The sequence below is a fragment of the Gekko japonicus genome, unplaced genomic scaffold, assembly GCF_001447785.1.
Source record: "Gekko japonicus isolate JY-2015 unplaced genomic scaffold, Gekko_japonicus_V1.1 scaffold631, whole genome shotgun sequence".
Lineage (NCBI taxonomy): Eukaryota > Metazoa > Chordata > Lepidosauria > Squamata > Gekkonidae > Gekko > Gekko japonicus.
The window spans coordinates 828,334-844,861 of record NW_015168670.1 but is presented as its reverse complement, the minus strand read 5'-3'; the positions used below and the strand labels follow the sequence as shown (position 1 = coordinate 844,861).

The 16,528-nt window shown below is 40.1% G+C and overlaps 1 protein-coding gene across 2 annotated transcripts in view; it reads left to right on the top strand.

The window, feature by feature from the left end:
• The window catches only part of LOC107113935 (protein-L-isoaspartate(D-aspartate) O-methyltransferase-like), a 16,083-nt gene extending 371 nt beyond the window's left edge, over window positions 1-15,712 (top strand). The window contains exons 2-9 of one of the 2 annotated variants that reach the window (XM_015415341.1): window positions 5,094-5,235; window positions 6,970-7,074; window positions 7,368-7,399; window positions 8,433-8,537; window positions 9,011-9,131; window positions 11,711-11,796; window positions 12,931-13,100; window positions 15,471-15,712. In XM_015415341.1, the coding sequence (XP_015270827.1) occupies window positions 5,124-5,235; window positions 6,970-7,074; window positions 7,368-7,399; window positions 8,433-8,537; window positions 9,011-9,131; window positions 11,711-11,796; window positions 12,931-13,100; window positions 15,471-15,483 (744 nt within the window). In that variant the 5' untranslated portion in view covers window positions 5,094-5,123 and the 3' untranslated portion in view covers window positions 15,484-15,712. Of the gene's footprint in view, window positions 1-5,093; window positions 5,236-6,969; window positions 7,075-7,367; window positions 7,400-8,432; window positions 8,538-9,010; window positions 9,132-11,710; window positions 11,797-12,930; window positions 13,105-15,470 lie in introns of those variants that run through there. The other variant, XM_015415342.1, reaches the window with a different exon arrangement.
• Window positions 15,713-16,528: the final 816 nt, after the last annotated feature.

Sequence of the window (16,528 nt, the reverse complement as noted above, 5' to 3'; positions counted from 1 at the left end):
GGGAAAGAAGGTTATGCCCCTTCAAATTATCCTTGTCAGGTGTGTTACTTCCATAAGAGATCCTTCTGCATGTGCAGTTGGAAAGGATTGTGGGGACCTAAAAGAAAGAGGTTGGTGACCCAGTGTGCAGCAGTGGTGAAAAAGGCAAATTCCCTGATGGGGCTTATTAGGAAAGGGGCTGTATGTATAGGTAGAGCCTTTTTCCACTGTCTGTGCCTGAAGGAATACTTCAGCATACCCAAGAACAGGCAGCATCTTCACAACATACCATCACATGATCTACTGGAGAACAGCTACCATTCCTTCAACCTACCGATGAATAAGATATTAACCACCAACTGCCATCAGAACAACAGTACAAAAAAAGAGACTCCCCATGGACCCCTCCTGATGGTCACAATGCCACACTGGATCTCTACATTGAATGCTTTCACTGCAGAGTCCAAACCAATGTGATCAACAAACACTATCATGTACAAAATTGCAGCCATGCTGAAAAAAAGGCCATAGACAGTCTCAGGAACAGTCCCAATATTGTAATTAAAGAAGCAGACAAAGGTGGAGCCATTGTCATCATGAATAGATAAGACTACATCCAGAAGGCTCAAAGACAACTCTCAAATACAGCTTTTTACAAACAACTGGACTTAGATCCCACACTGGAATACAAAAAAAAAAAACATTATAAAAGAATTATCCCTACACATTCAGGAACAATTCCTTTCAGACACAGCACAGTATCCTTGATACCATGGGGTATCTGGATACATGGACTCTCTTCTAAGACCCTAAGACCCTGTGCCATCAATGCTTCTATTTATATGCACAGCACCACGTATTTTCTGAGGAAAAATCAATTGTTGAACAACCTTCCAGGGAATACTATTTTAGCCATCACGAATGTGGAGTCTCTCTACAACAACATCCCACACAAAGATGGATTACAAGCCATAAGGAGTATGATTTCTGATAACACCACAGCTAACTTTGCCACTAAATTCTGCTATTTTATTCTCTTCCATAACCACTTCAAATCTGGTGACAAGTTGTTCCTTCAAATCAATGGTAGAGCTATGGACACCCGCATGGCCCCACAGTATGCTTACATCTATATAGCTGATTTGGAGCAGCAGTTCCTAAACTCCTACCCACTCACACCTCTCTTATACCTGCGATATACTGATTACATCTTTCTTGTCTGGATACATGGTAAAGAAGCCCTGGACATATTCCACCAGGCTTTCAATGACTTTCATCTCAGCAACCACTTGACAGTGAACCAATCTGTGCAAGAAATACATTTTCTGGACACTACTATAAAAATACACAATGGATGCATAGAGACCACCTGGAAACTTACTGACTGACAAGCATATCTACATGCCTCCAGCTATCATCCTAAATATATCAAACAATCCATTGTATACAGCCAGGCTCTACACAACAGCTGCATTTATTCCAATCCTATAGACAGAGATTCTCACCTGAGGGATCTACAAGAAACCTTTTTGGAACTAAGGTATCCATCTGATCAAGTTAAGAAACAGATTAACAAAGCCAAAGTGGTGCCCAGAGAAAACCTGTTGAAAGACAGGCCCAAAAAGACAATAACAGAAGGCCACTAGTGGTCAGGTCACATACAATTCTCAACTCAAAACAGTTCAACGCATTGTCAGCTACTTACAACCTCTACTGGGTAATGACAGTTCTCTTTTACAAATACTGGGGGGCAAACCTTTTCTTGCACACAAACAGCCCCCCAGTCTTAAACAACTCCTCACCACAGTAATACAACCTCTCATTTGTACATGGACATTGGTGCCAGAGCTTGCAATAAATCCAGATGCCAACTTTGTTGCTACATACACTCAGACATTACAATCACTGGACCTAAGAACATCAACTACACTATCTCAGGCTCATTCACTTGCTCATCTTCTAATGCTGTATATGCCATTAAATCCAAACAAAGCCCTTCCATTCTCTACATAGGGCAAACCAGTCAAACCCTGTGCCATACGATAAATCGACACAAATCTGACATCAGGAATCACAAAACTGAGATACTTATAGGAGAATGCTTTAACCTTCCAAGACATTCAATAGGAGACTTCAAAGTAGCTGTTTTATGGCAAAGGCATTTCAGAAACAGATTAGAATGGGAGATTGCTGAGTTACAAGTTATTACAACACTGAGGACAATGGAACCCCCAGGGCAGAGATATTGGTTTCTTATCTTGCCACACATACTAACGAGCAAAGTTTGAGTCCAGTGGCACCTTTAAGACCAACAATGTTTAATTCTGGGTATAAGATTTCATGTGCATGAACACTCAAACTTTGTTCTGTTGCTTCAGACTAACATGGCTACCCACCTGAATCTACACATGCTAATGTCATTCAGTTTTTGCATCTGTTTGTAAACTTTTATTATGCTGTATGCTAATTTGCTGCTATTCATATTTGCTTTAAGACCAACAATGTTTAATTCTGGGCATAAGATTTCATGTGCATGAACACTCAAACTTTGTTCTGTTGCTTCAGACTAACATGGCTACCCACCTGAATCTACACATGCTAATGTCATTCAGTTTTTGCATCTGTTTGTAAACTTTTATTATGCTGTATGCTAATTTGCTGCTATTCATAGGTCTTGCCAATTGCCTCTTGCAGTGTTTGCTTAACTCTGAATCGTATGCCTCTCAGTTGTAGTTTAACTTGTTACAGTTTTAGGTATTGGGTTTGGATTCCAGTGCTACAATTCTCTTGATCTATTCACGTATGGCCCTGTTACTCATTATAGAAAATAAGAAAATTATGTTCCCACCTTTAAGTGAGACTGTTTGTTATATGTAGAGCATGTGGTTTTGATAGGCTAGTACTGTTTCTTTCTTTTTTTAAAAAAAAATCTCCGTAGGGATATTTTTTATCTTGCATATACTACAAACTACAAAGAAATATAGGGGAGGGACTACAACTAGGGATAAAGAAAAGCAAACCACACTAGACTAAAACCCCAAGAGAAGGAGATCTTTTCACTGTTAGTAAATATGTTAGTGCCATTAGTTTTATTAGCACAATATACTTGTTGAGTTCTTGCTTATAACAATTTGCTTCTTGTATGTTATTTTGTTAGTTGTTATGAGAGAAGTCTCTGATCATCTTCTTATTCTTTGCTTCAAAAGGCCATTTTCCAAGTCCTTCTATTCTCCCTCTTTAGACTCATCATCTGTCCCCAGCTGACGTTTCAAAAATTCTTTAGCTTTAAAAGTGGAGTCTATCTTCTCCCTTCTATCGTTGATCTTAAAAATGATACCTTCTGGAACCGCCCATCTGTACGATATTCCATTAGTTTGAAGAAAATAAATTAGTTCCTTGTAATTTTTCCTCTTTTGTCTAATTTCAAATGGAATGTCCTTTAAAGTTTTAATGGTTACATTTCCCATTTTCAGTGGAGTTGCTGATGTTGCTTTTAAAATGGCATCTCTGGTTTGTCTTCTTGAAAACTTGACCACTATTTCTCCAGGTAGGCTATTTTTTAATATAATTGGAGTAAGCCCTATAGGCTGTCTCCATTTTGTTTACCAGTTCATCCGCTGTTAAGCCTACTACTGGAGCGATGATCTCACTGAGCACCCTCTTCAAGTCTTCCCGATCCGTTTCAGGAACCCCTTGAAACCTGAGAATCATGTTAGCTTTTTCCATCTGAAGCTGCAAGACTCGATTCTCTTGGCAATTCTGCTTCATTTCCACCTCTCCCATCCTTTTCTTCAACTTCTTACTTGTGGTGTCAATCTCTTTAATTTTCTCGTTTGCCTGCTCCACTTTTTTCTCTGTCTCCTTCAGCTGAAGCTGCTGTGCCGCAAAGTTTTTATTCATCACAGTCAGTTGCTGGTTAATACCATCGAGTTTTTCCATCACTGGCTTGAGCATATCTGCCAGGAATTTGAGGACATCTGCTCCCTCTTCCGGTCTCGGACTCTGCCCGCCCAGCTTAGTTTTAAACTTTCTCTGCTGGGCCGCCATCTTTTCCGTTTTGTTTATAGTTTCTGCCGCTTCCATCATTGGTTTATCTTCCACTCTTTCTAAGAGTAGTGTCATTCTCCAGAACATTATTTCAGACTTTTTTTTATATAATGCACTGCAGTATCTTTACTTTAAAGCTGCAGGTGATATTCCTTTTATTTGATTTAACATTTTCAATTTTGGCTCCGATCTCCAGCCTTTTCTCCCCATTATCCTAACATTCTAGAATGTTACTATTTCCTCTGGAGATGAAATCATCATACCATCACTTGCCAATGGAAGCAGAGTAAGAGATCAAGCTGGTGGGTTTCTCCAGAAACCACTAGGTTAGCACCACTTCAGAAGAATCCCAAAAAAGAGACATGAAGGAAAGCTTCATTATTTTATCTGAAATAACAAGACAAAGTATGCAGAAGACAGCAGAGACCAGGCCAATTGTAATTTCAATAACTGGCACCTTGAATTGGCTCCAGAAGAAAACTGGGTACATGAGCCAAAATAGTACAGTACTATCTTGAAAAGACCTATATTTGAACAAAAAGTAGTGATTGGAATAGGAGTGAGACTTCATTTTATCTCCTCCCCTTCAATTCTTTTTTTAGATTTCCCCCCCCCCTCAAAAAAAAGTGGAATACAAAAGGGAAGAGGGGGTAGGGGAAAATATAGATTCAACAAATCTATCAAATATTATGGGTTGTTACATACAACAAATAAAATCAGATGTATTATCAGATGTAATACATATTTCAAATATGGAGGCAGACAATAAAACATCAATATCACAGTGTAAGATAGGAATATATGAGATAGGAATTAACTAAGCGTGAGCAATAATATGTCAGAGTGGGTAGGGAGGTGAAATTTTGTTAAGAATTGTTAGTGAAGTTGGTCAAGTAGTCTGTATTTTACTTTGGCAACAAACGTATTTTCCACTTTTTTTATGTCTGTGCATCTATTCTTAAACTTGGCTGCATCTGCTTACAGAGGATTTGGTTTCTATTGAATGTTACATGAGCCTGCCTTGCACATTTTTTTTCCTCTTTGCTTCATCATGACTGGCTGTTCAGGCCTGGGAACCCCCTGCACATTTTTTTGTGATGAGCTGTACGGTGTCTTTTGCTACCTTGCTGATGGGATTACTGCTGACCAGAACCATGGCCTGGACTTCGACTGGGAAGACACATGCAGAACTGATCAACAATCTTTACAGTGAGTACCAGGCAGCTGTCTGCATCCCTGGTGCATTTGCAAAGAATTGGCTGAAGTGACTGGGTATGCGGGTGCCTCCCTCTTTAATTAAAACAAATCTAAATTAACCCTGAATGAATTAGTCTAACACATGCTAATTTGTTCTTAGCAATGTTGCCTCTGTGGGGGTGGAAGGTGCCATCAAGTTGCAGCCGACTTATGGCGACCCCACAGGATTTTCGAGTCAGAGATGAACAGAGATGCTTTGCCATTGCCTGCCTCTGTGTGGCGACCTTGGACTTGAGGGTCTATCCCTACTTAGGTCCCAATATCTGACAAGATTGGATTAATCTGTGCCATCCAGGAAAGGGAGTTGTTTCTGTAACCTTTCTGAAATGTAGGTATCTGTATAGGGATGATATGGAGAGCCAGTGTGGTGTAGTGGTTAGAGCAGGGGTGTCAAGACATAAGGCCTGGGGGCTTTATGCGGCCTGTGAGCAACTAGTGCAAGGGAGGGAACAGGAGACTGCTCAGGGGGGAGTGGGCAGAGCCACTCTGATTGTGGCTTCAGCATGGCGGAACAACCTCGTCTGCAGCAGTCAAGCAGTGTGGGAGCATCTGCCAAGTGCTGCACCGCTGGCTCTCCAGTCCACCCATACGGGTTTTCCTTTGCACTTCCCTCCCAGCCCATGGGGCCTTGCAGTGAGGATACAACAACTCAGAGCTTACCAGCTGCTGTCCTTTATACAGTTTATATCTCCAGTACCTGGCATTACGTTTTGTGGCACACATGGCCTGGCCTGACAAAGGGACTTTTATGTCAGATCCAGCCCTCATAACAAATGAGTTTGACATCTCTGGTTTAGAGTGTCAGACTAGGATCTGGGAGACCCGGGTTCGAATCCCTGCTCTGCCATGTAAGCTTGCTGGGTGACCTTGGGCCATCCATGCACACTCAGCCTAACCTGATTGTTGTGACGATAAAATGGAGAGAACAGCGTAAGCTGCTTTGGGTCCTCATGTGGGAGAAAGGTGTGGTATAAATAAAATTTTAAAGAATTGTAATTGGACATGGGCTACAAGACAAGTATTCTATAAGCAAGAAATGACCTGAGCAAGAAACCTATTCTAAGTATCTAGTGTAGGAAAAAAATTATGTCCATGGAGTGGATGAATTGGCTGAGCTCCCCTATAGCTGGTGCAGGTAGCGATTTCTTCTACTAAGTTTCCTTTGAAATACATCTGTGCTCAGTATTCTTGTACTCTTCATGCTGGTGATCTGAAATGTGAGCATGTTCATGTCTCTGCTGCTTATATGACAGCAGGCACTACTGTAAAAAGAAACCAGGGTGGCGAACTGCAACCCTGGAGTGGGCTGTCGTATGTAGAGGGAGCACAGTGTTAGGAGTTGTACAAGCTAAATCTTGGTAAATTTACACTTTTCTCCAGCAGTCTTCCTAGAGTTCTATAAACCTGACCCAAACTACTACCATTGAAGTAAAAACCAGCTTCTTTTATTTGGTACTTTGTCATATATTATGGCTTGTAAAGATCACCTTTCTTGGACTGGTCAGTGTTAATTTTACATAAAACCAATGACACAAAGAATTTCTTATTTAACTGAGGTCCAGCCAGTAGCCCAAATAATGCTGTTGCAAGATTATCCAAATTACAATCTGATTTTGTGTGTTTGGGCTCACATGAATGTATACAGCTGTTATCTTTTTTTTCCATTTCCTGTTAACCCTTTTGTAGAAAATGGTGTGATTAAGTCTCAGCGAGTCCTTGATGTATTATTGGCCACAGATCGAGCACACTACATCAAGTATTTTCCATATATGGACTCTCCTCAATCCATTGGTAAGACATGTCATAGACAATTACCAGTTAATAAAGAATGTTACACTGTACAAAAGATTACAAAGACTTGAGCTGTATCTTCTTGAAACTTCCAGAGACTGAGAGTTCCGCTTTGGCTGCGGAAGTGGATTCTGGGAAGTTTTTTGTGGATAGAACAAATATTATTCTGCTAATGTCATAGGAGAAAGAGGCTACAATTGTCTAGGAAAATTGGGTGAAGGGGATTTGTTCAAATCCATAGAAAATGCTCAAGTTACTATAAAGTCTTGACATGAAGAAAATGTTTCTTTCAGGGTACAAGGCTACAATCAGTGCACCTCACATGGTAAGGCCTACTTTCATATGTGTCAAACAGTGCTTGAAGACAAATGTGCACTAATTGTGTTTAGTAGCGGGACCTCAACATTACTCAATCAAATGAAAATGTCTCGTGCTGCATCTGATCATTGGCCCATCTAGCTTCGTGCTGTCTGCTCTGATAAACAGCAGTTGTGTTGGGACTCAGTCCTCTTCCAGTACTTGTCCACTTCAGTAGAAATGCCAAAGATTGAATCTGAGACCTTTTGCATGCAAACCATGTATCATGTGTTCTGCCACTGAAACATGGCCCTTCCCATTTCTTGAAAGCATTGTCAAATTATTTGCCTTAAATTTGCCATTTAAATACACTCATGTGCCACACAGATGCATTGTGTCTCTTGTGAAATTAATACCCTAGTAACTTGCGCTGGAGAATTTTTTTAGCTGAAAATTTGTCTGTTGGTATCTGTTGGTGTCAAATTTATCAATTTGTGTGCACAAATTCCTGTAAAAAGCATAAGTACACATACCTACAGTTTGGTGGAACAGGAGCATAGCCTAGATGTAGGGATAATACAGTACAAAACCTTATCTGCAGGCCCTGTGTGCTCAAAATTCTGCGATTTACAGCTGTTTTCTTTATCTTTTATTTGGATCAAAGAGCAATAATAGTCTGTTTCCTGTGATAGTCAGGGAATGCCTGTCACTGAAGTGGGTGGGACATGTGATCCCTAAACCTAACCGAGCTTGAGCCATTTGTCTTCAAAATTATGCAAGATCATCCAGGAACTACGTGACATTCCTTCCGATTTGCCTGCCTAAACGAGAAGTTTGGGAAATCCCACTATATACCTTCTGAATTTTTGTTGGCATTGTGTACTTAACTATACCCTTTTATTGGCCCTGGGCAATAAAACATTTTACTTTATTTATTTATAATCAAATTTATACCCCACCCTCCCCGCAAAGTAGGCTCAGGGCGGCTATAGAAAACATACATTTCTATATACAATATACATTTCTATCCTGGAGATTATGAATACTGTTTGTTTCTACAGCATGCTCATGCTCTTGAGTTATTGAAGGATCACTTAGTGGAAGGAGCAAAAGCACTGGATGTGGGGTCAGGAAGTGGATACCTCACGGCATGCTTTGCTAGGATGGTAAGCAGAGTGTTTTCTTAATTTCTTGGGAATCTGTGGTGAAATATAGACATCTGTTTTTGTTAAATACCTGAGGCTCTTCTGAGAACTGCTTGTGAGGTATGATGTATGTCTTAATGTCCAGTAGAGTATTCCCTTTATCCAAACTGTTTGAATAAGTTAAATGAGGGTATTATGGATCCACTAAACCAAATTTTTCAGTTTTAAATAATGTGCATGTGCTAGTTTCTAGAAATTTCTGAAAATGGCCTTTCTCTACCCTGGACATTACCTAACACAAGCATGTCAGGGACTTAACCAGATTTCCTTTACTGTAAAGAGGCTACGTGTCTATCCTTCAGATAGTCGAAGACTGAATAAAGGTATTGTTGCATATAAATGTCCAGCTGTAAAATAATCACAGTAAGCGAAATCCTCAGTTCCTTAATTTGTAGCTACAACATAGTTTGAAATACATGTGGTTCCCCTTACAGATGGGTCCCATGGGGAAGGCAGTGGGAATTGAACACATTGAACAACTGGTTCATGAATCCATGAGAAATGTCAGAGAGGATGACCCAACTTTGCTTAGCTCTGGACGTGTGAAACTTCTAGGTGAGCTCTTTAGACTGTAGCGGTGGTACAAATTCTTTTACTGGGAGCTATTTACCCTTATTCATTGGTGTAAACTTCTTCAGCAGGCGCAGTGCTGTTCAGCAGTAATGCTGAGGTGCATTTCATTAGCATGTGAGAACTAGATTGCCTTGCTGTCACTAATATCAACTTTTATGACAAACCAGACCTCCACCAGAACAAAGTTCAAGTCCAATGGCACCTTTAAGATCAACAAAGTTTTATTCAAGGTATAAACTTCTATGTGCATGCACACTTCTTCAGATAAGAAGACCTACACCATTTATCTTGGATTCATTTTATTTTATTTTATTTTATTTTATTGTTTTCTAGCCTGCCCTCCCCTACACAGCAAGGCTCAGGGTGGGTTACAACAATAAGTAAAATAATACAATTAAACATAATATCAGCAATAATTAAAAATAATCCAATATAGTAAAGGTAAAGGTTCCCTTGCTCGAAAGCCAGTCGAATCCGATTCTAGGGTTGTGGTGCTCATCTCCGTTTCAAAGCCGAAGAGCCAGCGCTGTCCGAAGACGTTTCCGTGGTCATGTGGCCGGCATGACTAAACACCAAGGCGCACGGAACGCTGTTACCTTCCCACTGAAGTGGTACCTATTTATCTACTTGCAATTATCTTGCTTTCGAACTGCTAGATTGGCAGGAGCTGGAACTAGAGACGGGAGCTCACTCCGTCATGCGGCACCCGGGTCTCGAACTGCTGAACTACCAACCTTCCACAGCCTGCAATATAACATCAGTTATTATATCATATTAAGTAACAATCAGTGGTGCTCATTAAATACAGCTACTCCTAGATCCACTCCACATATGGTAGGCAGACAAGGAGCCGAGCAGGCTAGAACCATGCAGGGGGAGGCTGCGAGTCCTCCTCCTCAAACACTGGAGTCATCTCAGGGGGGCCAGAATAGTGCATTGTCTTTGTTGGAGGGGGATAGACTGATGACAGAGAACTAGGGCTTCGGTATAGCAGAAACTTTGCTCTGGACCTCCATTTGCAGAGAGTTGTCAGGTCTCTTTATTGTTAGAAAACTGGTGAAGACCTTTTTTGTTGTTGTTTCGGCAAGTCTTTAGGTGAGTGTGTGAGATAACCTTGTGTCCTCTTGGTGACTAAGCAGCAGGTGTAGGTTTGGGAGATTAACAGACATGTTCTTTTGTATCTAACTCTGCTGCTGATGTGTATTCTGCATGATGTGGTAGTTGTGCATTTGCAAACAGGTAACTTGCTAATGGCCTGCAGTGCTCCATGGAACCATAGTTGCTCTCTATTGAATATAATCAGTTCTGCTACCTGAAAATATGTGGAGAGGCAGATGGTATGCAATAAATTATTTCAACTTTTTGCCAATGCACTTTCTGGAGGTTTTCTGATGTAAACAAACTTACTTGACACTTGAGTAACACTCTGACTTTACAAGTGCTGCTGAAATTAAGTAGGCGGCCTTAACTAAGAACTAGAACTATACCAAAAAGTGGAAATGTGTTTGAAGTGCGGTGTGTAAATTGTGAAAGTTAAATTAGGAGCTGGGAAATCTAATGGTCCTACTTGGTAGATATATGGAATCAATAATTCTGTTGCACAAGAGAGAGAGACTCTTATAATTTGCACATTACTCCATCAGCTGCTTCCAACCCAATTCATCACTTCAAAGTTAATATTTTATTTCTTCAACAGAGTAGTGATTCTAAATCCACTTAATTAGGATCAAGTTCTAATAAAATCAGGGGGGAGTTATGTGGAATTGCTATTCCTTGGATATAAAATTGGCAGTGCTCATATAAGATGGCCTTCTTAATCAACTTTTAAAACTCAACTTGATAGCTTGCTTAGGTTTATTTCAAAAGTAACAGTGCATAGGATTGCTTCTTTGTAGCCAAATATCTAGGAGTATATTTATGTGATAACTAGATTCTGAGGATCTAAAATCCTTTTAGCTTTTCCCTCTGTATTTCTTCCTTTTAGTATTTGCTTTCCCAGTCCCATTTAGCCAAAATATTGAAGAGCTAAGTATCCCTCACTATAGCTTCCTTATTGTGCTGGAACCTCCACAATCTTATATTCTAATAACCACCCATGGCCCCCATCTGCGGATAGCTAAATTTGTGGATCAGGGCCACACAGAGGCTAAACAGATTTTTCAGCAAACTCAGGGTACTCCCCAGGTTTGCAGAAAAAATTGAAAATTTAAAAAATACAAGGGGGGGGTTAATCCCCTGAAAAGTAAAGTAGTGTTCCCTGTGCAAGCGCAGGGAAAGCTTTTTTCTTCTTACCTGTGTGATGGAGCCTGGAAGACATGGTGGGCCATTTGGGAGCTGTCTGTGGCCCTGCTGTCGCCACTGGGAGTCACTCCAGGCTCAGCAGCAGCAGACACAGGCTCGGAGCGGCTCCCAGACACTGCCACAGCTGGGCCCCATTTGTACTAACATAATCAGCATACAAGTCTTGCCTACATATAGGCTTCAAGTGAAAGGAAAGGCAGACATGAATGGTTTAGGAGCAGCTGCCATCTGAACCTTAGCTACACATTCTCTCTCCACAGCTGGGGATGGCCGAAACGGGTACCCTGAAGAAGCCCCTTATGATGCCATCCATGTTGGAGCAGCTGCACCCACAGTGCCAAGGGAGGTAAGAAAGAAAGAAAAAACAGCGTCCAGCTTGATGCTGTCTAGATGCTTTAAATAAGTTAATTATTAATACTGTTACTAAGTTTAGTAGACTGCTGTGGAAAATGTAATGTTTTGTTGTCATTGGAGAAGATGGAACAGGAAAGCTTCACACACTGAAATTTCTGGTCAAGAATGGTCTTGTGTCAACAGTTTTGATCCTTTGTATTCTGCAAATAGGAGATGTCAGAAGAAAAACACTATAAAATCCTTTACTGTTGTCATCTTTCTATCTGCCAAACTGCAAAAACAGGCACAAATGTTCTTTTAAATGTCAGTAGTCTATCACTCTAGATGATTTATTTAATTCATGCTAGAGTCTTGTCAGAATTAGACTATATTGAACTTAAATAAAATCATAATTAAAATATTGTCAGATATAGTTTCACTAGAATCCCCAGAGTCTCGTAGGTTACTGGTGGCTTTACCAGAAACTTTTCCTACTGGGAAGTTTATTCATTGCAGCCAGACTTACTGTAGCAAGAAAGCTGAATAACACTAAATGATGTGCCATACAGATATACTTACACAAGATGTAGTATTTAGATCACTAAGTAAAACAACCTTTAGAAAATGACAATTGCTTTGGAAATTTGACAGCTATTTATAATTTTGTTTTTGGAAAGACCATTTAGATGGCCAAGTGTCCCTTGTTTTGTGAATAGAACATAGCATAATTAACAGAGTGCCTTGAAAACATTAGACCTGTTTTCTATAAGGAATAATTTTGCTGGGACAATGTTTAATTGATACTATTTGTTCTATTGGATATTCCCTTTGGGAATAACTATACATAAAACCTCTCACTAGAACAGAATAGCCAGTTCAGAAATAGGAGAAGCAAAATAGGTAGGATTATGTCTTTTTATTAGTACAGGAGTAATAAATTGGTAGTGTCATCCCAGCTTCGGTTGCAAATAGATGAGAAGTTTGCATTCTCAGAGGATCAGCAACAAATACTTTCTTCTGCACTTGCTATAGATATAGTATCACCATCCAATTTTGGCTTTCTCTTCCTGTTATGTGGGAATGCTGATTTTCTCAGTTTTCATTTTATGTCCCATTCACCTGATTGATTCTGTTTCTTTTTTACCAGTTGCTGAATGAGTTGAAACCTGGAGGACGACTAATTTTGCCAGTAGGACCTGAGGGTGGAAACCAGGTTATGATGCAGTATGACAAAACTAAAAATGGACAAATTACGGAGAAGCAACTGATGAATGTAATATATGTTCCTCTGACTGATAAGGAGAAACAGTGGCCTCGGTAAAATATTAATTAGCCCTTCTCTTTTGCAAGGCAGTTGGGAAAAGTTCACTTTTCCTATAGTAACATCTTAATAATGAAAAGAAAATCCCTAGCCACTTCTTGTGCTAGGCAAATGTGTAATGCAGATACTATAAAAGTTCTTAAAAGCAGAGTGAGGGAAGTGCCTTGGGAACTCCAGAAAAGAAACTCATAGCTTGAGTTTCTTATTCTGTATAAAGCTGTCAGTATTTTACTGCTTTAAAATTTTGCCACAGACACAAACCTCCTAAACTAGTAATAAATAACAGTCACATTGATTTCTTCCAATGAGCTCAGGACCATGTACATGAATGGTTCCACTTTATCCCTCTGAAGGAGGACAGGATGACTGATCTGTTGTCCTGTGATCCTGTGCACATCTGCAAGTAAGCCCCACTGTATTTAATGGGATTTTCTTCCATATAAACCTGCATGCAATCAGGCTGTGCATATATTATAATAGATGAACTTGTGCATCCTGCAACGAGGCTCCTTAATTTCACATAATGCTTTTAGGCTGTACAAATCCCTCTTTTCCCTGTGGTGAAAATAAGTGCTTGAAATCATTATTCCTGCAGCTTCAGCTGTATTAAGCAGCATAACTAGTTAAATACTGCATAAGGGGAAATCACTGTTAATATTTAGCCCTTGTTCTCAGGAAGATGGTAGAACCAAGTGTTGGGTACTGTGTATCATGATCTGGAGGATAAGGAACTACAATACTACTTGAGAGTATTATATAACTGGGTAGAATAATGTACATAGTAGAATGTAGATGAAATAACTATTGTGGATGTATTCATAAAGAGGCCAGTAATCTAATCACTAAAATTCAACAACTTTGAAGCACAAGAGCCCAATGTGCATATATTGGGAAAACTTTCATAGGTATAGTAGTATGGGCATAATCCTTTCCTATGTAGTGGATCCTCTAGCATGAAGGTGCTGCACACAAAGCCTGGTATAGTTGAAACTGAGGAACTAGTTGGAACTAGAGCTTGTTCCTGGACTCATGATGTACTTTATAGGTATTTGGAGAGCTTTCGGAAGTCACACGTACTATGGGAGACAACCCTTTTCCTCACTATGGGGTGGCAATGGGGCCATGCCTCAGTGGTCGGGCAACAACTTGGCGTGCAGAAGGTTCCAGGTTGAATCCCCGGATTCTCTAGTTTAAGGGACATTGGTAGTAAGTGATATGAATGACCTCTTCCTGAGATCCTGGAAAGCCACTCCTGGTCCGAGTAGACAATACTGAGGTCCATGTGTCTTGGTTAATTACAGCTACATTTGGCAGACCTCTGAGGAGAGATCCCCCTAGGTTTAACAGACCTTGTTTGTTCATTATCTCTCTCACACACCCCACCCCACAGTTCACATGCAGACAAAGCAACTGGAAGTTCTGTCTCAGTTGAGGAGCAGCTAGGGATGTGAGAGGTACAGACAAACTTCCATTCCCCAGCCTACTGTAAGCATGAGTATGCACAGTGTGAAATTAAAGGGGAGAAAACAGGTACCCTTCTGTACATGCTGAAAGATTTATTTATTAAGACAGAACTAAGACTTGCAAAAAACTATCTGCACAAACTACAAGCAGATTACCACAGATGGCAGCAGAGTATGACTTCCTTGCCTCTCCCTTCCCCTTGCAACTTGAAATGCCTCTTGAAATGATGCTGGGGAGCCAGGGCCATCCAGGAACAGCATGAAGGGGGAATACTGGAGGTTGGGAACAAGAAGGGAGAACTGGTGAAAATTGCCTCCCTCTCTGCCCAGATGGGATCTCACCCATTATGCCCTCCATTCTATACTGAGAAAAGTAAAATGAAGGCTGGTCTGTGAAACCCGCAGACTAAAAATGGAAATTAGGCAACTTTTCCATGTCTGCAGCATATGCATTTAACTTCGGCTGCAGTCGCACACACTAAATAATCCACATTCAATTCACTTTCAGTGCACTTTCCAACTAGATTTTACAGTGTGAACTGGCAAAATCCAGTTGGAAAGTGCATTCATAGTGGATTATTTAGTGTGTGTGACCACAGCCTTTGGAATGAAGTAAGAAATAAGATAAACATGATATAGATGTAGTTTGCTTCCAGCAGTATTTATTTGTAAAATAAGCTTGTAGATATACAGTACAATCCTTTACTAAACTCTAGTACATTGAGTTCCCAAGAGCTAAGACTGGAAAAACTATGCATAGGATTGCACTAATTGTTTATAGTACAAAGGAATCTTGGCAAGCAGTGTTGCTTCAGCTTTGGGAATATTCTTCTTAACAGTAAGTACAAACACCAGTTTTGGAAAGGGTATGATATTAATAGTCCCTTGTCTCTCTCTCTCTAGGGATGAAATTTAAAAGATTTAAATCACTTGTAAAGGATCTCTTGGAAAGCCTGTGAACTGTGCTTGGAACAGGCATTTATATGCTACATATATAAAATACATAAAATGAACCTCTTTTGTACCCCCTTGATACTATCACAAACACAGTTTTGGATAATGAGGAGAGAAAGCTGAACAATTGACACAGTATCTTTAATCCCATGAACTGTTGGAGCTGAGACAAAACATTTAAGTAAGTTAAAGAATAACAGTTAACATTGGTCCAGCTGTCCTTTTTTGTAGGTTATAAAAATCCTGTATATAGAAGTAGAAGGAAACATGCATGCAGACCCATCTTAAATTAAATGCACCTTATTTGTTCAGCTGCTACTTGGGAAATGTTCCCATGTGATAATCTATTACTGAAAATAATATACTGGTACATGGATTTGTAACAGCTTAGTGAATAAAACATTAAACCTAGCTCTTACTTTTTTCCTTTAGTCATTGGGGGGGGGAGAGTGTTGTTCTGAAGCAAACCAAGTTCTCTCTAGTCTGACATTTTATTTCTACAGATGTCCACCTAGATTCCATTTAGGAGATCAGAAGGATACAGTATTGCTAGCTTTCCCTTTTGGTGCTGAGATACTATACATACAGGTTTAATTTTGCTGGTCTGACTACATAGCTAATACTACCACTATATAGAGGTATATGGTACACATTTTATTTACTTTATTTATATCCTGCCCAAAGTAGTTTACACCGTTCTCTTCTTTTTTATCCTTACAACAACCTTGTGGGTAGGTTAGACTGAGAGTGTGTGACTGGCCCAAGGTCACCCAGCAAGCTTCCATGGCAGAGTAGGGATCTGAACCTGGGCCTTCCAGATCCTAGTCTAACACCTCAATCACTATACCATGCTGGCTCAGAATCTTATGCTTTGTAATCCTGACAAGAGTTTAGCATGTTATGTAGTATCAGCCCAAGGCAGGGGTGTCGAACTCATTTGTTATGAGGGCTGGATCTGACAAATGAGACTTTGTTGGTCCAGGCCATGCGTGTCATAAAATGTAATG